Raw genomic sequence first — 25310 nt, forward strand, 5'->3', positions numbered from 1 at the left:
CTTGCAATCATCTGCTGACTCAAGCCTCTACCCACTCCAGTCCAGCTTTCATTCAGCAACCAAAAAGATTTTCCTAAAATGCAGTTTTGACTGTGACTCTTCCCTATTCAAAAAATTCCATAGGTTCCCTATTACCTCCAAGATCAAACAAAAGATCCTGTGTTTTCCTCTCCTCCCTTTCCAGTCTTCTTACCCCTTACTCCCTAATACATACTATTTGATCCAGTGACACTGGCCTCCTGGCTGTTCCACTAACAAGTCCCTCCATCTCTCACCTCTGGGCATTCTCTCTGGCTGCCCCTCATGCCTGAGAATGCACTGCTTCCTGAACACTGACTACTGTCGTCCCTTGCTTCCTTTAAGTCTCAATTAAAATCCCACCTTGCACAAGAAGTCTTTCCCAACTCTTCGTCATTCCAGTGCCTCTCTCTGTTAATGATTTCCTATTTATCCTATCTATAACTAGTTGGTACATATTTGTTTACTTGTTGTCTTCCCCACAAGATGGTAAACTCCTGGAGGGCAGGGACTATCTTTTGACTCTTTTGGTAACTCCATTGGTTGTTTAATTGATTGACTGCCCAGTCTGTTCTGCCACCACTAGTTCATTGGATATAGAGCCTCATCACAAAATACAAAATATTTACCTCATATTTACTCATTTTTCTACATATATCTTCCTCAGTTTCCACACAGGATCACAGATAATGAGTTTTTAAGGTGAGGAAATAGAGACCTAGAGGAGTGAAGTAACTGGTCCAAAGATTTGAACTCAGGTCCACTGACTCCAAATCTGGAGCTCTTTCTTTAATTTTATTTATTTAAGGCAATGGGGTTAAGTGACTTGCCCAAGGTCACACAGCTAGGTAATTATTAAGTGTCTGAGGTCAGATTTGAATTCAGGTACTCCTGATTCCAAGGTCATCACTCTATCTACTACATCACCTAGCTGCTCCCCACCCCCCAAAAAACTTCTTCTTTTCCTTCTTAGTTAAAATGAGGGCACTGATCTCTAGGGTCCCCTCCAACTCTAATATTCTGTGATCCAATTCTAATCAAGTCAACAAATACTAGATGACATGCCCACTGAGGACCAGACTCTGTGCTAAGCTTCAGCTTATAGAGATGGAAGAGAGTTCCATTCCACTGGGAGGATACCCATGCATATGTACAAATGTATAAATACTAGATAAACTCCAGATAACTTGAGATGGGATTTCTCTCCCTATATAGAACCCTGCTTGGGGGCTAGGGGTGGAGAATTGGCCTTGCCCCTGGTACTGCAGCAGCAGCAGCTCCTCCCTCTGACCTTCCAGTAAAGACATTTCAACCCAGTTTATTACCATCTGCCACAGACAGAAAATGATCAAATGGCAAGTTAAACTTAATATATAATTAGTCACGCATAATGCCTGAAAGGATAATTCCCACCCTTATTGACTTTCTTGTCTGGCACCTCAAACGTATCATTAATGAAAAGCCTAAGGCTCTACTCCACCACAGGGGGCATGGTGAAGCATTAATGAGTTAATGAATGAAAAAACATCTATTAAGTCTTAATTATGTGCTGAGGAACAGAGAGAACACCAATAGAAAAGTGAGTAAATCCTTGCTCTCTAGGAGTTCATATCCTAATTGAAGACTACACATACATATGTACATACGTGTCTGTGTGTGTGTGTGTAAGGGTTGGCTATGGGCAGATGACTCCTGTAGATTGAAACTTCCAACCATGAGAAAGCTATGATGTAATCTCCTCTGTCCTCCCACTATGTTGACCACAACCCCCTCCATCTTCCTTGACCTAGGAGATTGCTGTTCTTTCTCTTATATAAACCATCATTAGAGAAGCCCACTTCAGAGCTAAAAGCTCTCCTTGTTCTTTCACAGTTTCATGGACACCAGGGAAATACTTGGAGATGTCCATCTATGATCCTTCACTCTTGGCAAATGACTAGCCCACCTCTTTTCTGGGCAGAAATGTCCCTACTGACAACTTTTATGCTACTTCTCATGTACAAGTCAAATACATATTATATATATATATATATATGTGTGTATATATATATATATATATATATATATATATACACACATATATATTTGCATACATACATTCTATTGACATGAATCTTTCTTTTCATTGACCTTTCTGTTGATGTGAGGACAGGGACCATGTCTTATTTAATTTGATTCTTTTTCTGGTCCCTAATTCCATGATCTCATTCAGCTGGTACTGAATATGTTAGATTAAATCAAAGAGACAACTAACTAAATAATATGCTGGGCCAGAAGTTGGGAAAACTCAACTTGAGTTCAAATTCGACCTCAGACTAACTAGCTGGGCAAGTCTTTTAACCTTGTTTAACTCAGTTTCCTCATCTGTAAAATAAACTGGAGAAGCAAATGGCAAACCACTCCAGTATCTTTGCTAAGAAAACCCCAAATGAGATCACAAAGAATCAGACATGACTGAAAATGAGTAAATGACCAAAAAGGAGGAATCAAAAGCAGTCCATTTCTAATAGACCACAACCTTGATTCTAGGCTGGTACCTGAGTGATTTAATACTACTAGGAATAACTAGCTTTTATGTAACAATACAAAATTTGCTCAGGGCTTTACATGTATTATTTCATTTTTATCTTTGCAATAACTCTAGGACTTATTATCATATGCTATGATATTCTCATTATTGAGGAAACTGAGGCTAAGTGACACAGCAAGTGAGTATCTGAGAATGGATTTGTACTCTGTTTTCCCTTTTGTTAAATGTTCTATCCACAGTAGATCAAAGTTGTGGGTGACCTGAAGGACAAAGTAGAGATTTGTCAGTGGGATATAAAAGATATGTGACCTGTACATGGGAAGTGATATAAAAGATGTCAGCAGGGACATTTATGCCCACAAAATGAGGTATGCTTAGGCAAGTCACTTAACCCTCACTGCTTTATATCCAGTTGTCCTGATTCATATCTGGTCTCTGGATCCAGATGGTTCTGGAGGAGATAGTGAGAATGGTGACTTAGCACAGATCCCTCACTCATGTGCTTGTCATGGCATCACCTCCCGGATATTATGATCTTTTTTGAGAATGGAAGACAAACATCATCATCAGATGCCTGCTATGAATCAGAGACCTTGCTAAGCTTTGAGGATTCAAAAAAGAGGCAAAAGATAGTCCCTACAAATAAGGGGCTCACAGTTTCATGTTATCTTAGATGTCCATGAAGTTGTGAAAGAATGAGAGGAAGACTTTGCAGTGGATTTCTTTTTTGGATAAGTTTTTTTTAAAGATTTTATTTATTTTGAGTTTTACAATTTCCCCCCATCTTACTTCCCTCCCCCCACCCCACAGAAGGCAATTTGTCAGCCTTTACATTGTTTCCATGGTATACATTGATCCAAATTGAATGTGATGGGGCAGCTAGGTGGTGCAGTGGATAGAGCACCAGCCCTGGAGTCAGGAGTACCTGATTTTAAATTCGGCCTTAGACACTTAATAATTACCTAGCTGTGTGGCCTTAGGCAAGCCACTTAACTCCATTTGCCTTGCAAAAACCTAAAAAAACCAAAACAAACAAACAAAAACAACAAATTGAATGTGATGAGAGAGAAATCCTATCCTTAAGGAAGAAACATAAAGTATAAGAGATAGCAAGGTCAGACAATAAGATATCATTGGATAAGTTTTTGAATGTAATCCTTGACAAGGTGAAAATATTAGCTCCCTTGGGTCTTCATTCAGATAGCTTAAACATCCAAAAAAAATAGTGATGAGTGGAATCCGGTTCTTTGTTCATTTTCCATTTTTTCAGTCAACAATTTACGTACATTGGCTTGAAACTTGTGATTGCTTTGGAGTGTGATTTTCTCATTTTTATCTTTTCTTCTAGTACACTGACTTGGGATTGTTGTGATTGCTTAGGGTGTGATTTTCTCATTTTTATCTTTTCTTCTAGTACACTGACTTGAAACTGTTGTGATTGCCTAGGGTGTGATTTTCTCATTTTTGTCTTTTCTTTTAGTTTTGTAGGGGTATTTGACCTTTGTACCAATTAGGAATGGGACTGAAAACAGAACAACTAAAGCTGAAATGAGGAGTTAGTACCCAGTTATTTCCTAGCCTATTAAAACATTATTTTCTTTCTCTCTCTTTTCCCGAAGGATGCCTCTGGTATCTAACCTGACATAAAATTTGTTGTTCGGCTTTTGAAGGCCCCTCTTCTTCACGTGGCCCATTCGGACCTCCCCAGTCTTTTCCCACCTTGCTTGTTCTTTGGAATAGGCAGTCTCCCTTGGGGATTTTCTGTATGTGCTCCTCCTCCTCTGCCTTCTGGATCACTCATTAAGCTTTCCCTCAATGGATCATCTCCAGGACCTACAGACCACTCTCCCCTTCCCCAGGGACGATCACAGCTTTCACCGTGTGCTGCCAGGCCCAGGGAAGGACTCTCTGCCTACGGACTGGCTGGCTAATAGTAGCAGAGCTGCAAGCACAGGTTTTCCACTAAGAATCGAGCCCATCCCCGGCCTGAGCCCTCTGGGGCGCCCCCTCCCCTGGCCTCCAGCGCAGGGCTTTCCTCTCTGGGGGTTTCTCTGCCCGGACTGCGGGGTTTCCTTGGCAGAGGGGCTGCAGGGCCTCTCCCGGGCCCCTGGGCCGTGCGGCTGCGTCGTTTAATCCTTTATTTGTCTTGCCCGAGGTCCGGGGGGCTGGGCTGCCTGGGCAGGGGCTCGGGTGTTTGGCTCCAGCGCGCGGGCTTCTGGGAGTCGCCCTTCTGACCTCTCCGCCGGCCCCGCCCCCCGGAGGGGCGGCGCCAGCTCTCTGACCCCGGGGCCACAGACCGGCGCGAGCCTCCCGGGGGCGCCGGGACAGCAGCGGTCACGTGGGCCCGGGCCCGCCCCCGCCGCGAGCCAGGCGCCTGCGCAGAGCGCGCGGTCCGGCGTCCGCTTCCGGCTCGGAGCCCGTCGCCGCTCGGGATCCCGGGGGTCGGCGGGGGCGGGGGCGCGCGTGGTCGCGGCGGGGCCTGGTGAGTCCCCCGGGGGCCGGGGCCGGGGTCCGAGGGGGCAGCAAGTTCGGGGGCGCCGCGGGCTCCCGGGAGGCGGGGAGGGGTCGGGGCCAGGAAAGGTGCGTTGAGCGCGGATGCGAAGTTGGGTCCCGCGGGGCAGGGGCGGCCCGGACCCCGGAGGACTCGGGGGCGCAGCCCGCCGTGTGGGGTCGTGGAGGGGCTCAGAGTCGGGGTGGGTGAGAGAAGGGGCCGGGGAGGAGACTGGCAGCCACGGAAGAGGCGAGGGGATTCCTCGGGTGGAAGCGGGGACACGGGGCGCGGACCCACAGACAGCTGCCGGCAAGCAGGGCGCGCAGAGGGCTTTCCCGCGCCGGGGTCGCTGTAGATGGGGAGCCGGGCCCGGCCAGCCCCGAGGGCTTTTGGTGAATGAAAAAAAAGACTTCATTTAGACGTTTCTGTGTGGAAAAAAAAGTAGGAACGTAGTGTAAATATTGTGGGTAAAAGTGATTGCTTAGAGGGTTTGTTAGCAAAGCTAATGGCTGACAATATGAGGGAGAAAGGCGGGGGGCGGGCGGGACGATTTTCCTCCTCCAAACGCTGGCGGGAAACTTTAACAATCTCACTATGAAAAGTCTGGGTCCCTCTGCCCGAAGGGACGGTGTTGCCGCGGCCGCAGCAGTGGGAGCTGCCCGCCCTGCCCTTTACCGCCCTTCCTCCCCCAGGCGCCGAGCCGGCCCTTGGGCTGGCGGGCTGGCCAGTGGCGGCACCCCCTGTTTGGGACCCTGATGGGTTTTGCTGTGCCTTGTGGAGACATCTCCCCTAAAACCGTGGGGCTGTGCCGGTTGGTTCTGGTTTTGAGGAAGCTGGGTATAGTTTAGGCTCAACCCTCTTGTAGTAGCTTGTATTAGAAAGAAATTACTGTAATTAAAAAAAAACAAAGACCCAAGTCAATTAGGAGAGACTTGGAAAGTTTCAAAGCAAATTCCTGTGCCAGGGAGGAGGTTGAAACAAATGACCTCAAAAGTACCTTCTGGTTATTAAGAATCCGGTTCTAAGACTTGAGTTTTTTTTAAGTTCAAGATGCTTGTGTGTGTGTCTCTCTCTCTCTCTCTCTCACACACACACACACACACACACACACACACACACGTTGCCTTTAGTATTTCGAGAGAAAAAATGCTAGTTCCTATGGTATATAATGAAGTTTTAACAATTACATTAACAATAATGACAGACTTAGATGCTGTAGATGGAGATGGGGCTGGGGGAGTCATAACTAAAAGATTTCTGAATATGTTTTACTGTTACTATAATGGGACATTGACAGAATTTCTCAGTTAGTTTCCCCTAACCCTAAGTTAGACAGTTTAGTATCTGTATTAAAACTTGAGCCTGGGTCTTGTGACAACCAGGTCACTGCACTTCTGTTGTTTTCTACTCTTTCTTATCTAAGATCATAAGATTTAGGAACCTTAGAGGTCCTCTATAAAGAAACTGAGGCCTAGAGATAGAGTCTGAGTCCAGGTGCTCACTCCTACTTCCTAGTGATTTCCTCCTCACCTTTGGGGCAACTCCTAACAGAATCTTTCCTTGTAGCAAGTTAACTATAGTTCTGCCTTCCACATCACAACTTTTCCATCATCGTTTTGATATATCATAGGTTTGCATAGGGAATTAAATGGAAACTTTGGGGAGTTTTGCAGAAGTTACAGAGGGTACAAAAAAGTTTAGAAATTCAGAAATGCTTAGAATATATGTTTAGAATTGTAAAATGTCAGCATATTTTATCTTTTAATATAATAATTTATACTTCTTCTCTGGTATGAAGGGAGGGCCCAAAATTTTTACTTGACAATTTTCCAGACAGGGGACTCCTCGAGCCTAACTCTTGAGATGTGAAAGGGTTAACTATATACTTATGAAAAGCCAATCCAAACATGGGCCATATATGAAATGATCAGCTTCATTTTATACCTATGGTGTAATGGATAGAGCATTGGTCTAGAGTCTGAAAGACCTGGGTTCAGATCTTGCCTCAGTTACTAGCCTTGTGACCCTGGGTGAGTTACTAGACTTCTACCTTTTTAGTCCTTTTCTACCTCACTCCCAGCCAATATTCTTTAATCCAGTGATCTGGCCACTTCAAGAATCTTGGTTCTGGACATTTCCTTTTGCCCCCCCCCCCCCCCCCCATGTCGGGAATGCTCTTCTCATCTTGTACCTTCTGTCTTCCATGGTTTCTTTCAGGTCCAAGATAAAATCCTACCTTGTACAGGAAGCCTTTCCCAGCCACTCTTACTTAATTCTAGTGCTTTCCCTCTTGTGTGCAGCTTGTTTGCACATAATTATTTGCTTGTTGTCTCATTAGATTGTAAGCTCCTTGAGAACAGGTGTGCACACTTAATAAATGTTATTGACTGACTTCACATCTCTGTGACTGTTTCTTATCTCAGAGGATTGGACTCAATGGCCTCTAATGGGCTTTTCCAGCTTTGATATCTATGATACTATGACCTTTCTGCCTGAAGATGAAAGACATGCTTCACAATCAAGGCCTTTGAAGTCATGATATAGAACCACATTAATCAGAATTTTCAGATCTTTCTTTTGCATTATTATGACCCTCATGTAAATTGTTCTTCTAGGTGTGTCATTTCTTAAACAATGACAATAATATAATATTCATAGCTGCTGTTTATTCAGCTATTTAACCATGTTAGTGGATACCATGTTGTTACTAATTCTTGGCTGCAATAGAAATGCTACCATAAATATTTTTGTATATGTGGAATCTTTCTGTCTTGAGCCTCTGGGATTGGTATTCCCCAGACTGAAGGGCATTTCCACTTAAGTGACTCTTGTTAGTTTGGGTCTGTGGCTCTGCAGTCCAAGTGCTTGCCTTCAAACCCTGGTCTCTACTTACTGCCTTCCAAATTGTTATCCAGAACTACTGGACCAGTTCCACTAATGGGGGGACGGAGGGGGGAACAAGAGTGTATCTGCCTGTACTCCTATTGCCGGGCCAACTTTGGGAGTTGGGTGGACATGAGCCAGTTCCTCCTTCCATCCTGCTGCCTGCCTCTTGCTTCCTTTGTTCTTTTCCTGATCATGTTCTCCTCAAATGTTCTGAAGAACTTTACTGAGATTGAGACTCTAGATGAGTGAAGGCTTCTAAGTATGATAGCTCATAATTGCACCCAGTCCTTTTTCCTCAGTCCCTACCTTCAGATCACTGAGTTTGGGTGGCAGCTTTCATCCTTATCCTTTCCTTTATGTGACTGGCCAGGAGGAAGATGGTACTTTAATTGGCATTAGGTGTAACTCTGCAGAGTCTCACTGGTGGAGGTCTCCCTGGTGACTTAGTGACACTACAGTGGTCAGTCTTTTTCTGTAGCCCTTGAGATCAAGCCTGTAACCAGCTGAGCAGGAAACTGGAGGTTTTAGAGGTGAAGGGACTCACCCAAAGACACATCATAAATACGTAAACCAATCTCTTTTTAGGATCCATAGAAGTTACATGATTTGCTCAAGGCCTCACCTCCAATATGTGTCAGAGCCTAGATTTGATCCCATTTCTCTCCTCACTCCCCATCTAGCACTTTTCCCACAGTCAGTTCAGGAGGTTGAGGAACTGGACAGCGCTTCACCCAGAGCCAGAAAAACCTGGGTCGACTTGCCCTTGGTTGTCTTGCTGTGTGACCCTGGGCAAGTCACACCAACTTCCCATGTCTTACTTCCTATGAATCCATTTATATGACCAACTCTCCAGTTGTACAGTCCTTATGTCCCTATGTACAGTTTTGTTTTTCCTTTTTATTCTGATAGAGAAGTTATATGAGCTTCTACCCAAGAAGTCCACTTGGGGAGATGCCCTGTACATTTCCTGGGGCATAAATGCTAGGATCATTTTTTTTTTCCTGTTAGAAGTAGCAATTCTAGTTATGACAGAGTCAACAATTGTCAGGACAAGAGCCATCAGACAACATGCTGGAATGTTCACCTGTCACATGACTGGCATGCCTTTGGTGCTGAGGCAGGGTCAGCCACTTCTTTGGGATCTCTCCCTTTTCTTGGTTTTCAACTTCCAGACTTAGAATTTGACAGATATTTTGATTTGTGTCTTAAATAATGAAAAAATGGGGGGAATAATGCAATTTAATTTACAAAAGATTTGATTTCAAAAGATCAAATGACTTAATGGATGTAAAGCCCTTTGCAAACCTTTAAAAGTACTATAAAAATGTGAGTCATGATTAAGAGGAGCAGCTAGGTGATGCAGTGGATAAAGTGCCTGGTCTGGAGTCAGAAAGACTCATTTTCCTGAGTTCAGATCTCTGGCCTCCCAACAATACTAGCAGTGGGACCACTTAAGGCAAGTCACCTAACCCTCTTTGCCTCAGTTTCCTCATGTGTAAAGTGAACTAGAGAAGGAGATGGTGAACTACTCCAGTGTCTTTTCCAAGAAAACCCCAAATAGGGTCACAGACAGTGAGATATGAATGAAATGACTGAACAAAAACCTGTAAGGATTGTCAGCTTGTGGGACTAGGTGGTGCAGTGGATAGAGCATGGTCTCTGGAGTCAGGAGTACCCGAGTTCAAATCCTAGCTGTATGGCCTTGGGCAAGCCACTTAATCCCATTTGCCATGCAAAAACCTAAAAACAAACAAACAAAAAAGAATTGTCAGATTGTCTGCTTTGATGTGAAAACTGGTTTATTTTCAGAAATTGATATATTGGACTGAAATCCATTTTTCCATTTACAGAACAGTTTGATAGCAACTATCAGGTAGAATGGTCACAAAGACCATCTATTCTTGCATTTGAGAGAGATTTTAGTGAAGTGACTGTGGGGGGGTAGCTGAGAGACTTGAAGGAAGAGCCAGGAGGCCTGAGTTTTTCCTCCTGCCTTTCCTACTCTCTCCCTCACTTGGGGCCAGTCATCTCACTTGTCAGAGGGTAGTTCAGTGGTACAGTGGATGGAGCACTGGCCTTGGAGAGTTCAAATCAGGCTCAGACACTTGACACTTACTAGCTGTGTCACCTTGGGCAAGTCACTTAACCCAGACTGCCTCACAACCATGGGCCATGTCCAGTTGTCCTGATTCTTATCTGGCCACTGGACTCAGATAGCTCCAGAGGAGAAAGAGAGGCTAAGAAAACTGAGGCAAAGAGGGTTAAGTGACTTGCCCAGGGTCCCACAGCTAGTAAGTATTGGAGCCCAGAGATCTGAACTCAGAAAAATGAATCTGACTCTAGGCCAGGCACTTTATCCACTGCATCACCTAGCTGCTCCTCTTAAATGCAGTTCATGTGCTTGTCATGGCATCATCTCCCTGATGTTGTGATCTTCAAAAATGAAGGACAAACATCATCATGTCAATTGAAATGGGGTTTAATTCTGTGTCTCTAAAGCCCTTGAATAATATTCTAGGTAAGACTGCTCCAGTCAAAAGACTTGTTTGCATTTTGTACAGTCACATCAAAATATAAAACTTTGAACTTATCAGACCAGGTTGTAATTGTACATTTTCTCATAGGATAGGAAACATTAGATGCCTTGAGCGTGGTTTAAAACCAGAAGCAACCTTAGAGGTTATCTAGGCCAAGGGTCAGGCCCTCTAAAGGGTGAAGAGCCAGGTTCTATAACATTGTTAGAATGCAACTTTTTTGCAAAGTCCCATTATGCATACTTTCCTGTATTTATGATTTCATCATATTGGTACTTCCACTTGGTAAAGATTGCAATACCTCTGTACCTTCCCATCCTAGTTTACTTTTTTCCATGCCTTTCAGTAAAATCATTGGGCCACTTTAAAAGATCATAGAGACTGGGAGAGGTGACCCAGGACTGGCAAAGAGTAAATATTCTAATTCCCCCCCAAAAAAGCAAGAATAGAATCTGCAAAATAACTTTTCTTTTAGTGTTTGTTTCTTGTTAAGAATCTTGCTAGAATGTTGTATTGCTATAGGGAGTAGCAGTGATTCCCAAAGAGTCAACTTGGCTTCATCAAGAACAGGTTGTGCCAGATGAACCTCATTTTCTTTTTTCATGGTTGCTAGACTAGTTGAATTAGAGAAATGCTATAGATATAGTTTACCTAAATTTTAGCAAAGTATCTGATAGTCTTATGCTGCTCTTGTAGAAAAGTTGAAAAATGTGGACTAGACATCAGTAATGCAAGGAGGGGCAGCTAAGTGGCATAGTGTAGATAGAGCACTAGCCCTGGGGTCAGGAGGACCTAAATTCAGTCTCAGATAATTAATAATTACCTAACTGTGTGACCTTGGGCAAGTCACTTAACCTCATTGCCTTGTAAAAAAAAAACCCAGTAGAACAAGGAGAATTTCAGAACAGATTGAATGACCAGATCCAAAGACAAGGCAGAAAAGGTTCAGAACCAGAAGAAACTTTAGAGGTTACAAAGGCCAGTGTCTCCAATTAGCAAACAAGGAAATCAGACCTAAAAGAATTTGCCTAAATTTGAGTTTTGGTTCTCTTGACTCTAAGAGGATGATTAGTCTGCTTGTCATCTGGGTGGGAGGTGCGGAGGCCCTGAGCTTGGCCTTGTGACTTGGTGACAGGGTAGACCTGATGTGCTTCCAGGTTTGTAAATGAGATGAAGCTGAGAAGGATAGTTTGACCAAATGGACCGCAGAGTCAGGATCCAGAAAGGTTTTGGCAGGTTAGAACATTGTTAGGATGAAGCTGTTGGGAGGTTGAGATGCTTTGTGAGGATCCACTGAAGCACTTGGGGATGTTTGGCAGAGAGAAGACTAAGAAGGATGGCTCATTGTGACTGTTGTTAAGTGTTAGAAAGACTGCCCCGTGTGACAAGAATTATATGTGTTCTCTTTGGTTCCTGAAGTCAGAACAAGGAATAATGGTAAAAGAGGTCTCACTGAACTTATTAAATTCCCTGGTCTTTTTTCTAACAAATTGTCCAACGATATTGCCTCACTTAGGAGAGGAATTGGAGTAGGGCTAGATCATAGAGGGGCTTAGGGAGAATGTAGACTTTCCTCCTTAGAAATAGGGAACCACTGAAGATACTTCAGTAGAAATGTGATATGATGAAAGTACTTTGTACTTTTGCCAGGTTAACTTTTGTTAGGTTTGAAAAGGGTTGATATTAGAATCAGGACATTCAATGAAAGAAACATCTAGTTATCTGGAGGCTGGGTGTAGAACTAAGGTGTCAAACACTTGACCTCTAAATGAGCAACACTGGGGAGTTGGGGAAGAACCAGATTAAAATGTAATTGGGATGGGGGCAGCTAGGTGGTGCAGTGGATAGAGCACCAGCCCTGGAGTCAGAAGTATTTGAGTTCAAATCCGGTCTCAGACGCTTAATAATTACCTAGTTGTGTGGCCTTGGGCAAGCCACTTAACCCCATTTGCCTTGGGGAAAAAAATGTAATTGGGAAATACTCAAATTAAAAATTTAATAAAACATAGATGTTACACTTTAAAATTAAGCCAACATGCCCCAATGGGATTCTCATGTATGGATTAGTGACTCTAATTCTATTATAATTTGGTACCACTAGTGTAGACTGATGGTAGAGAGGATGAATGGGAGAGACATTTTTAAGGGCTAATTTTTGCCCTTTAATTCAACCTCTACACGTCTACTAAATTCATTTAATTTTTCAGTATTACTTTCATCACATTCTCCTCACTGACTGCAGCAGTTCCCTAAATTAATTGGACTGTGGAACAACTTTTGAACTTGAAATGTAAATGAAATCAATAAGTGTTCTTTCTTGATGGGAAGCCAGAGGAGGCAATATAGATGATATCATTGGATAAAAGTTGGGTTGGGGAAATGTTGGATTGAAATAGAGGAAATAAGATATTTTCATTTCACTACCACCATGTGAACAAAGTACTTGTTGCTTAATTTCATTTTTAATATTTTAGGGCAGGATTATCTTTAACCACTGAGGGCCAAAAGTAGTCTTTTGATTTTTATACTTTAAATTATAATAAAACATCATTTTACAATGTAAAAATTTTTCTAGCTAACCAGTGATACAAAAAATTGCTAGCATCAAATTTCTTTTTTTATTATTGTTTTTTGAATTTTACAATTTTCCCCCAATCTCAATTCCCACCCCCCACAGAAGGCAGTTTGATAGTTTTTACATTGTTTCCATGCTATATATTGATCAAAATTGAATGTGTTGAGAGAGAAATCATATCCAATTAAAGTTAATAATCTTTGGTCTTTGTTTAAACTCCATAATTCTTTCTTTGGATACATATGGTATTCTCCATTGCCGATACCCTAAAATTGTCCCTGATTGTTGCACTGATGACATGAGCAAGTCCATTATGTTTTTGGGGGGGTTTTTTGTTTGTTTTTTAGATTTTTGCAAGGCAAATGATGTTAAGTGGCTTGCCCAAGGCCACACAGCTAGGTCTTCATTATTAAGTGTCTGAGACCGGATTTGAACTCAGGTACTCCTGACTCCAGGTGTTGTGTCCACTGGGCTACCTAGTCACCCCATGCAAGTCCATTATGACTGATCATCAACCCAATGTTGCTGTTAGGGTGTGTGCAATGTTCTTCTGGTTGTAGCATCAGATTTCTCATAGAAATCTTATTATAGTTACTTGAGCTTTTTCTAATATCCCCAATTGTAATTATTAAATCTTGGAGGGCAGGTTCTGGGCTAAATTTAAATTTATCTTTTTATCCTTAGGTGCTTAATAAATATTGAATTGAATTATATTTGCATGCTTTAGATGCATATTTTACCAAACTTAAGTGGGGAAATCTGGACCTAATGGAGAAAATTCAGATTCCTCAGCCTTGCACTTATCTCTTTGTCCTAACCATTGTCTGAATGGCATACTAATTACTGCGTGTCTTTTTGGTGACTTTTAATTATATCTCTACCCCCTACTCTCTCTTTGCCTTCCTTTGCCCTCTGCCATTGAGCCCTGCTGTGAAGCCTTCTCTGCACTACACCAGCCAGTACATTTCTCTTCTTCCCTTCAGACTTTGTGTGTATCCCCTCCACTTGAGAGTTAACTATGAAGAGTTTGTCTTATAAATTAGAGGACAGGACCTGGTAGAAACAGTCCTGAACTTTTTCATTCTGGAAAAGCTGATGTTGCAAGTCTGTCTCCTCTTTCCAGGTTTGCCACTCCAGAAAGACCATTTAACCTTCTGAACTTCAGTTTCTTCAACTGTAAAATGAGGATAATATCAGTATCTCCTTCCTTTGTTAGGATGCACTGAGAGTGTATGCAAAGCAGTATGTAAATATCTTGTAAAACATCTGGCTTATTTGATAGATTAGCCAACCTAAGTCCAGATAGAAATGACTTGCCCTGGGCTACACAGTGATTTTATCTTTTTGTACTTTTGTCTTCTCCAGAGGTAGTTAGAATCTTGAACCACTTTTTCATTTCCACCTAGAATAGTGCCCTATACTTTTAGTTCAGTAAATTATTGGTAAGCAGATCAAAAGAAAATGAACTTAGTTTTCATCAAGAAAAAGTTTAGACAGTAACTTCTTGGTGGTAAAAGTGTATTTTAGTTAAAGTCTAACCCCTTATAGTTAAACTGGATTCTCTTATCTCTGAAGAGTGTTATTTTTTTTTAAATACAATTGATTTTTATTTTTCTGGACTATTTTTATTGTTAATCCACCTCTACCTTCTCATTGAGCTATCTTTTCTAGTTTTCTAGTTCTGTGACACTACAGCTGCCTTAGATCACAGATGTGAGGTGTATGGGAAAGCACTTTGAAAGCTCTAAATGTTATTAAAATAAAAAATGGTGACAGAAGAGCATTGGCAGGTTTTATGTTTGGAAAACCTTCCACTTCTGTTTGGAAGGTGAGAACAATTTAACTCCCAGGTTATTAAAGTACATAATTATTTGACTTCATCTCCAACTTGGGGGTTAGTAACTAGGACAGTGCTGTGTTTTGAGAGTTGGCACTGACTGTAAACCAACTGTTAGAAACTAAGAGAATTTAAAAATGTATTCCAGCTGTAAGTGGTTTTCCTTCAGCCATGGAAATGAGGTGGAACACTTAAAAATATGTTCAAACTCAAAGTACTGCAGTTACAAAAGGAATTCTGGTGAATTTTGAAAATGTATTATTTCCTTGTACACAAAAATGTGCTGACTTATTTAAATTAGAGCTAGTGTTGCTAGAAGCATTGGGAGCTAGTAATACCCCCAAACCATGGTTTTCTTTTCTATTAACAAGCCATTATTTTAGGACTCTGGGATTCCATTGCACAGTTAACATACTCTTAGTTACCAAGTTTGTAAACTCTGTTTTCACTTACTGGAAATAACGCTATTGACAGGTATGTTTTATTATTTACATTTCTAGTCCTACCTGTGGAATGTGGACTAAAAGAACCAGGTTACCCTGGCAAATATTTCCCATTAATAGAATTTAAATTTGTAAAACACAGTCAGGTCTAGTTTTCTTTAAAAGAATCAGACTTATTTTATTTCCTATTGTGGCTTAATGTCAGTCAGCTCTGTCCTTGGGCAGAAATTCAGACCTGCCTTCCTGTAGTAGGTCTTTGTGGATCTCACTGATCTTAAAACTATTTCATATTTCCTTTTACACAAATGCAGTGTCCTTGAATAATTTCCTCTGTCATTATAGATATGTATTTTCCTCTTCTAATTTGACTTTTAACAATGCGCTTTTATTGTTATAAAAAGAAATTAGTTTACAGTAGGTATATTTAGGAAGATTTTAGGGGTATGGAATGGTTGATTATAGGAATTATTCTTTCCCCAATAACCTTATCAATTTAGGTAGAAGGTTGTGTACACTATTGAGTACAACTGAATTCAAATTGAGGTTTTTTTCCTTCAGGAAAATCACTTTTTTTTTCTATTTGCTTATATTGTCCAATTTCAATTTATTTTGATAAATAATTTCAATTATATTGATCATGTAGTTGATGCAAATAGTCCAAAAATTCTATCTTAGTCTTTATTATTTGTCATTCTATCCTTGTTATATAAATATAGACCTTGATATTAGAAAAGGACATTTTGGTCCAGTAGTTTTTTACTTAGAGCACAGAGTACAGATAACCTCTCTGTTTTCAAGTAATCCATACTTTAAAATGATAACCAAGAGCTCTTTGCTGCCCTAGAAAGTGTTATGAAAATCCTTGGAGCTAGAGGTCCATGGGACCAGAAGTAGAGAAAGCAGGAGCAGTTTCCCAGGGCTTCCCTGGGATGGAGGATACGTCTTTCCCTAAATGCTTCAGAGCTGCATCTTTTTTCCTTGGTTATGCCATCAGAATTTTACCTGTGAGAGGTTCTTTTGATTAAGGAACTTGAATCCTTCAGACCTCAATGTGAAGCATTCACTTAAAGCGTTTTCCTCTTAACATTTAGTTGAGGTCACTTCTGGGAGAATGAGAGTTTTGATGGTAATGGAAGAAATGAAGTGGGAAGAAATAAAAAGTGATTTTTTGAACTTAGAGCATATTCTTTTACTCCCCCCCAACTATTCTTGGATATTCGGGTTTTAATAGAGTCAATATTTAAGCCCAATCCTATGGTTTTATCTATGTAAGCTTTATCCTTGACCAGAGAGGAAAAATAGGTCATAAAACTTTCCTGTTTCTGGGAGTTCATCTTAATTTTTTTGGTAAAGGAACAACCTTAAATAATAGAATACAGGTGACCTTTTTGGAAAACTGATTTGTGTTCTTGTACAAGGATCATTTGATCGTCTAGGAATCTTTGTATGTGAAGAATGTTTGCACCTGATTTGTACTTTGGGTCATGTTCTAGGACTAGCTGGTTTTCTGCCAAGAATGTTGTTCTTTGTTCTTTGGGTGGCTCAATCTGTAACATTGCTTCATAAATCCTTATCTTTAGTGAATAAGACTGTGGGGTTTAACTTAAAATTAGAATTTTCCTTCTCTTATAATTTTAAAAAATACTATCTGTATCCTTTATGGACTGATATTTTGGAATAATTTAGACTTTTTTAAAAATTTCAGACTGTGCAGTGAATGTTCATAAGAATTGTAAGAATTTACTGGCCGACTGCAGTAATAGCAATAAACTCAAGGTAGGTTTTAAACTCAGCTCTTTTCCCAAGAAAGTAATTAACAAAGATTCTCAATTTAAACACTGGATATAACTTAAACTACAAGAATAATACATGTAAGCTCAGAATAGGGCTTGTTGCCTGGTTCCCACATTTTTCCTAGCTTTAAAATTTGAAGCAGATTTTCCAGTATCTCAGTTGTCAGAGATTTCAGAGGTCATACCTGTCTGTTCAGGGCTCCTCTCCACAAAGAAATGGCCATCCAGACTCCATTTGAAGGCCCTTGTTGGTAAAGAACCACCTGCTATACTTTGAGACAGATCTGATCACTGTAGGAAGTGTAGCCTTAAATCTAGTCAGAATCTATTTTCTCTACAACTCTTACCTACTTGGTCAAGCTCTGGTTCTGACCTCTGAAGTTCTGCTCCTTTTCCTACAAAAACAATCATATCTCCCTTTTGAGTTTCTCTTCCTCAGGTAAAATATCCCTGCTTCCTTCAACTGATCTTTCATGTTAGAGGACAAAGTCTCCTATCCCTTTATCATCTGCCTGCTCTCCTTTGTCAATCTCTTTCCTTAAGATTTGGCTTCGAGAACTCTAGATGTGCTCTAACCAGGACAGCTTAGAGTGCTAATGAATTCTAAGATTCTTCTTGTATCACTCTGATTCTAGGAGCTAGCAGGTCTCTTAAGATCACCAGATCTTTTTCGTTTGAAGAATCAGCTGATTACTTACTTTTTTAAGCTTGTACAGTTGATTCTTTCAACTTAACTGGAGAACTTTATGACCATCTCTTAAATTGATTTGGCTTCTCATCCTAACCTGTTTCAGATGGATATTTGGCAATCTTGGTCTTATCCAGTGTGTTAGTTGTTCCTCATCTCTGTGTCACTCTTAGATATGGTGGCATGCTATCTATATCTTTCTTCAAGTTGAAGAATATAAAATCTTGGGGGCCCTCTAGTAGCATCTTCCCTCCAAGTTAACATTGATCCATTAATTTATTTATCATTTATCATTTACTGACCCGTTGATTTTTTCACTACCATCTCTCAAGGATGATATTTAGATGAATGAGTAGATATTTGCAAGATATTTCAATTCCTGTTCTAAAGTAAAAGTTTTACATGGCATAAAAATATTTTATCACTATTTCCACTGATAGTGTTTCATGCCATGAAGAACACCACCTATTTTAATGATGTTTATCCCTAAAAGGAGTAGTAGGTTCTGATATTGGCATGAATAATTAATTACTACTTCAGACTTTGACAGTAATTTCTCAGAAGTCACCAGAATAAGATAGCTGTTCTTAAACAACTTGTACAAAGCAACACTTGATGTTATTTTGGTGTGCAGTCTTATAAATACATTTGCTCTCATTTGCTAAGAATTAAGATTTTGCAACATCTGAATTTTGATTTTATTTTTTTTAAATGTGAATGCCTGCTATGTCCAAGTCCCTGTAGGGGATATAGGGAATCATCTCCGGAGACATTTAGGTATAAAATATTTTCAACCAGGAAAGTTGAAATGAAAATTTTCTGTCTCAACCTAGGTTAACCATAAAATTCAATGAATGGAAACTATCCCCTAAGCATTTCTTTTGTCCTTTAAAATTTATTTAGCTAGGGGAGATTTTAACTTTGCTTTTGCATTTAATTTTTTCAAGCTTTTATAGCCAAGCTATGGCTTCCTTCCTTCCAACAAAGATTAGTTCTATACCCTTTTCAGGGTACTTATGACTTCATTTGAGATGACTATTCAGTCAAGATAAACCACTGATTCATGCTCCTAAAAATAGCAAATGTTCTTTAAAATGAAGTGCTTAGAAATTAATTTCCACTCTCTTTTCTCGCTGAAGCAATTCTATAAGAAGGATCAAACCCTGGGTTTACCTTAAGAAATGACCTTAGGGGTTTAGGCAAGAGTCAGGAATTTTTGCTGATCCTCTATTGCTGCACACATCATCAGTGGTGTCTTGATTAGTTATTAGCAAAGAAGTTATCCTGAATTCAAGTCCTGGTTAGCAAATGAAGAAAGAACTAGTAAAATTTGAAAACAAGCCAGCTTGAAGCTAATTTTATTGAAGTTGGAAAGAAGGCATTGAGAACTTTGAATCTTTGCATTTTAAGTTTCAAAAACATTTGTAGAAAATGATGCAATGATGGTGCATTTATTTAATAAAATGCAACTCAAAATTTGTGCCCAAAATAATTGCAATATTAATTGTGTTCTTTTTTTCATAGCAGAAAGATTTCCAGCATAAATCTCCAGGATCCCCACAAGGTTTGACACAGATTTCAGCCCAGAGTTTTTATCAAGGTTTGTTCTTGAATATCATTTCTCAATTTTTAAAAGGTATACACTATATTTATTTTTTAAATTTCAGTTGTATTTGAGAAGGACAATGCTTCTGGTTTATAAATTACTCACTGAGATGCCCAGTACCATTTTCTTCCCAAGTCACAAGGATGAAGAACTGTTGGGGTTTTTTGCTTTTGCCTTTTCACTTCTGTTATAAGCCTTCTTGCTGTGTAACATCAAAATGAGGTAGTTAAGAGAAATCGATGTGTTAGCTTCTCATTGATCACATCTATTCTCAGATGTTGGAAAAGACTAGAACTGTGAACTGAAAACTTTTTACATCATTTTCCTGATTGTCTATTTAAAACTTACCTGTAGCTGGGATTTTGCTAGAAGGCTCCAGAGACAACTATTCTCGCTCTGAAAGAAAATCTTTATTGAAATGAAAACTGATTTGCAGGGATTAAAAACTTGTACAGAATAACAGTGGACCAGTTTCTTCTGAAGTGGCTTTTTGCTGCCAGGACGTTCCTGCTTTCCAGAGGCTGTGATCTGATAGACTATCTTTTGGGGGGCTTTTTTGATGAAACAGTTGCAGTGGAGGAATTTTTGCCACCAGCACAATTGAACACATCTACTGTTAAGAAGTAGTCAGAGTCTGCATATTTAGTATGTAAAGTGCTTTCTTCAGAATTCGTATTCTGCAAAGCAAATATGTAAAGGATTTTTTAGGATATATATGGCAAATTTTAAAATTTATCAAAACGGTTATTTCATATTTCTGCATTTTGGAGGGGGGACTTTTCTCTAAGATTACCTTAAAGTTTGGATCAGTGGATTTCTCAAGATTTAACATATAAAATGAGATTTTTTTTCTGGAAAGAATTCATTATAAGGGGTGGCTAGGTGGCACAGTGGGTAAAGCACCAGCCCTGGAGTCAGGAGTACCTGGGTTCAAATCCGGTCTCAGACACTTAATAATTACCTGGCTGTGTGGCCTTGGACAAGTCCCTTAACCCCATTTGCCTTGCAAAAACCTAAAAAGAAAAAAAAAGAATTCATTATAAATTGTCTTCAGGTGAATAAAAAAGTTTTTTGCTAGAACTTCATTATATTTGGGGGGGGACAGGTAAGGTCCTGAGCTGAAATTATAACATAAGTACTTGTTATCACAAGGAAACTGAGGTAACCCCAGAACACTTGTTGTGGGTGAGATGAGGCTGCTACAACATTACCAAGAGCCTTTCATCATTTTTCTCTTCAGGCAGACAAAACTTATTCCTTTTTCACTGTTGTTCACTTCTTATTTTAGTATCTGTTCCTTCTGTAAGTCTCCCATGAAACAGCTCTGTGGTACAGTCTGTTTGACTGTGATAGGCCGACAGCAATCGATAGGAAATCTCAGCAGTGTGTAGACAGTGCTAATTAAACTCCAAAGATGGGGTTTGGGTCAGGGAAGATGGTGCAAGGCAGTCAGGGTACACCTCACCCTGTGGCCAGTAGAGCCAAGCTCTAAGAAATGTCTGCTTTCTGGATCCTTGGACTTTTTGTCTCAGAGAAGCTGCTTCTTATGCTGAATATTTGCTCTTATTCTCTTAGAGCCAAAACCATAGTGATCCAGCCTTTACAGACCGAATTTGTCATCTTTTAGACATGGGTTAGTGATTTCTCTAAGGAGCTGTGATTTTCTTTTTTTTTTTCTTTTTTTTTTTAGTTTTTTGCAAGGCAAATGGGGTTAAGTGGCTTGTCCAAGGACACACAGCTAGGTAATTATTAAGTGTCTGAGACCGGATTTGAACCCAGGTACTCCTGACTCCAAGGCCGGTGCTTTATCCACTACGCCACCTAGCCGCCCCGATGAACTGTGATTTTCAGCTTTAGTTGGGTCAGATATTTATTTTTTTTTAGCTTATTTATTTATTTATTTATTTATTTATTTATTTATTTATTTATTTATTTATTTATTTATTGCAGGGCAATGGGGTTAAATGGCTTGCCCAAAGCTATACTCCAGGGCCAGTGCTCTATCCACTGCACCACCTAGCCACCCCCTGGGTCAGACATTCTGACCTGAGATTGGCAGTCCACCCTTAGGGCAGTCTGCCGCAGAGCCATGCCTTGATGTCCTCTATAGGATAATTGTTTCTATGTCACCGCAGATATTTGCCCATTATTGATAGTTTTCATTTTAAATGTAGAATAATGGCCCAAATGAAACGTTCAAAAACTTTGAAGGACTCTGGCTGGCAAACTTCTCTAGGAGATGTTTAAAAAATGTGATATATGTCTAGATGAATCTGTTGAAGCTTTCCCTAAAAGAAATTGTGGGTGCATTTTACAAGCACCTTTTCAAGGATCATAAATCTATTTTATGTCTATTTTGCTTACAAAGGTAGTAGCTTATGTGTGTTTATACAGCACTGTCCCAACTGTGCCCATGTGAGATAGGTAGACAAGTCATTTAGTATTTCTTAAGTAGCTTCTTTGGATCAGCCATTGAGCTCATTCTGGGTATATAGGGAAGAGCACAAGGCCATCCCTCCTCCCAAGGACTTCACAATCTAGTGCAGGTATTAGTACACATGAAGACATGGAAGTGCAGAAAGGTTAAGTTATTTGCCTAGGATCACATAGTAAGGAAATGTTAACAGGCACAATTTTAACTCTGGTCTCCTGAGTGTTCTTTCACTAAATCCTGTGTTCTTTCACTAAATCATGGTACTTTTTCACATATCTATCCTATGCTAATGATTAATATTTATCCTAATAGTCTTTGTGTTTTTTTTGTATTTTTTTGCAAAGCTATAGGGTTAAGTGACTTGCCCAAGATCCTGCAGCTAGGTAATTATTAAGGTCTGAGGCTGGATTTGAACTTAGGTCCTCCTGATTACAGGAACAGTGCTAACAGTGCTCTAGTCACTGTACTACTCAACTACCCTAAAAATCTCTTTTGGAGGCAACTGAGGTTAAGTGACTTGCCCAGGATCACATAACTAGTATCTGAGACCAAATTTGAACCCAGGTCCTCCTGAATCCAGGACTAGTACTCTATCCATTGCCCATCTAGCTGCCCCTTGTTTTTTTTTAAGGGTTTTTTTTTTTTTGCAAGGGAAATGAGGTTAAGTGGCTTGCCCAGGGCCACACAGCTAGGTAATTATTAAGTGTCTGAGGTCAGATTTGAACCCAGGTACTCCTGACTCCAGGGCTGGTGCTCTATCCACTATGCCACCTAGCCGCCCCTGCCCCTTGTCTTAATAAGTTTGAGGCCCAAAAAGATCTTGAAATGTCATCTTATTTACCAGAGGCAGATTTAATTATGTTCAGTTATAGGTTTAATGTAGTGTATTCTAATTCATTAAAAATGCAATTATTCATATATGATAACTTTTATTAACCAGAGTGTTTAGTTAAATGAGAGTCCAGTCAACAGATATTTATTGTTGCTTTTTCTGTTCATGACGCAATTTCAAAAACCATTTATTCAACTTTGAAGAACAAAACTACTAAGATGAAAATGAAGCCATTCCTATCCTCATGGTGTTTACAATATAATAGAGGATGCCATATGAGCACAGATGAACCTTAGGGGAGGAAGCCTGCACAAAGAACTGGGAAGGACAGACTTTACAAAGGGGAGATGTCAGAACCAAGACTGGCAGGACAGGTTAGATAAATGCATGGCAGTGGAAGCTGGAAAGTCAAGGGTGGAGAAGAGCCATTATGCCCCTTTGGCAGTGTATGAATGAAGGGAAATATTATGAAATAAACCTGGAAAAGGAATGAAGAGCCAGACTGAGTTGGTGTTTTTGGTAGAGTTAAGAATGAAGGCTGTTTAGCAGGCAGAGGAGTTTGAATCCTGACTGAGCTTAAGATCCCTGGTCAAATCTCAGCTTCTGAGACCTGTTGCTGAGCATCCACATAGAGGGAGTTTAAGAAATGATAAGTGTTTAGCTAGTGACATCAGTGAACACCCTGGGTATCTCTGTCCAGTAAAGGGCCTTGGGTCAGGTTCCTTTTTTGTTTTTGTTTTTTTGCAAGGCAGGAGGATTAAGTGACTTACCCAAGTTACATAGCGAGGCAATTGTTGTCTGAGGTCGGATTTGAACTCAGGTCCTCCTGACTCCAGGACCAGTGCCCTATCCACTGCACCACTTAGCTGCCCCTTGGGTTAGGTTTTTAAAGGACTCCTTCTGGTTTAAATCAGGGATCTTTTGAACCCCCTCAGCTTTCTAAAGTTATTTCTTGGTATTAATTCTCATTGCCTCCTTTGCTTGTCTGCAAAGAAGATTGAATCCAAATTTAATGATGTAGAGGAAGAAACTTGGATTCATTTGAGGCTTCTACTTGACTCACTTCAGATGTTCACTTGTTTGTTGTGGGACCAGGAGCAAGGGACCGAACCTCACTTGTCAAATAGATTGCTACACCAGTCATACTTAACTTATGGGGCTGTTAGGATCAGATGAGACTTAAGTTATGTTGACTGACATGTAAATATGAGTTTACCATTGTGTTTGTTTTAAGTCATGGTAAAGAATTTCTGGGTTAGGTATAAAGTCACTTCATGTAGACTTTAAATGCTAATATTATTTTTTAATTAAATATTTTATTTGTTTTCCAATTGTAAATAATAGTGGTTTCTGCCTATTTTTTTTTGTTATGTTTTGGATTTTACATTTTTTCTCCCAATCTTGCTTCCCTCCCACAGAAGTTTTTGTATTGTTTCCATGCTAGACATTGATCAAAATTGAATGTTGAGAGAAAAATCATATCCTTGAAGAAAAAATAAAATAGAAGAGATAGTAAAATTACATAGTACATAAAATAACTTTTTTTTAATTGAAGGTAATAGTCTTTAGTCTTGTTTAAACTCCACAATTCTTTCTTTTGATACGATGGTATTCTCCATCGCAGATATCCTAAAATTGTCCCTGATTATTGCACTGATGAAATGAGCAAATTCATTAAGGTTGATCATCACCCCCATGTTGCTGTTAGGGTGTACAGTGTTCTTCTGATTCTGCTCATCTTGCTCAGAAATGCTAATATTATTTACAGACTCATTTATTCTTCTTCACTTCTCTTCCAGAAATTTTATGATTGAAATACCTTGTATCTTTATTTCTCTGTAAAGAAGGTCCAGCTGTGATCACTTTTAAATGCCAGTCCATATTAGCCTGCCCTGAGATTCCAGTTCTGAAATTTAGAGTCTTAAGTATAGATTAGCTAACTCTTCATTCTCTGGGCTTCTTCATGCCAAAAGTATCAGGTTGTAGATAGACTGATGAGAATTCATGGATTTACTGCTTTCCCTTGAGGTGCTGATCTCTAGGTGAATTTTCCAGGTCAAGGCAAATTGTAGCAGACCCCCTGCTAAGATCAACCACTGGACAGATTTATTTTAATCCTAATATTGTATGTCTCCTTGTATAGAGCACCACTCTGAAATGCCTTTTTTTGTGGTAGGGATCAAATTGACCTTCAAGCCTTTCTCAGGCAGGTGCTTGGCTTGGGATGGCTATTTTGAGAGGAAAATTTAGCATAATGATGGTTTTTTCCCATTCAGAGAAATGTAGAAAAGATAGGGATAAATACACAATTGAATCTACAAATGTATTAGTGAGTGGAAGGAGCTCTTAATGAGTATTGCATATTAAATAAGCATATATGGTTAGCATCAAGACTTCCAATAGTAGAGTTCTGTCCCTGGCGTTGCGTGGCCATTAGGTCCTGGGTTTGGGCCTCGGTTGCTGCTGGGCTGTGTAATTTACAAAGCAATACACCAACTTTCTAGTCCTGTCACTCACGCGGGAGGGGATTGATTTCTGAGAGGAGCCACGGGCGGACAGAGTGCTCTGTGGCTCCCACACTAGACCCGCACAGTAGGGACCAATTTCCTGCCCTTCAGACCTGCTGAGTTAGCCAATAGAGTA

At 40.1% G+C, this 25310-nt stretch overlaps 1 protein-coding gene across 9 annotated transcripts in view; it reads left to right on the top strand.

Annotated features, from left to right (window-relative positions):
- Positions 1 to 25310, top strand: part of ARHGEF18 (Rho/Rac guanine nucleotide exchange factor 18) — a 110406-nt gene that overhangs the window by 49458 nt on the left and 35638 nt on the right. For 5 of the 9 annotated variants that reach the window (XM_074205139.1, XM_074205140.1, XM_074205135.1 and 2 more), the window contains 2 exons: positions 17020 to 17090; positions 19320 to 19395. The exons of 1 other annotated variant lie outside the window; for it this stretch is intronic. In XM_074205139.1, coding sequence (XP_074061240.1) covers positions 17020 to 17090; positions 19320 to 19395 — 147 coding nt within the window. The remainder of the gene's footprint in view (positions 1 to 17019; positions 17091 to 19319; positions 19396 to 25310) is intronic. 3 more of the 9 variants (XM_074205136.1, XM_074205141.1, XM_074205142.1) reach the window with 3 other exon arrangements.

Source organism: Macrotis lagotis, chromosome X, assembly GCF_037893015.1.
Source record: "Macrotis lagotis isolate mMagLag1 chromosome X, bilby.v1.9.chrom.fasta, whole genome shotgun sequence".
NCBI classification, from domain to species: domain Eukaryota; kingdom Metazoa; phylum Chordata; class Mammalia; order Peramelemorphia; family Peramelidae; genus Macrotis; species Macrotis lagotis.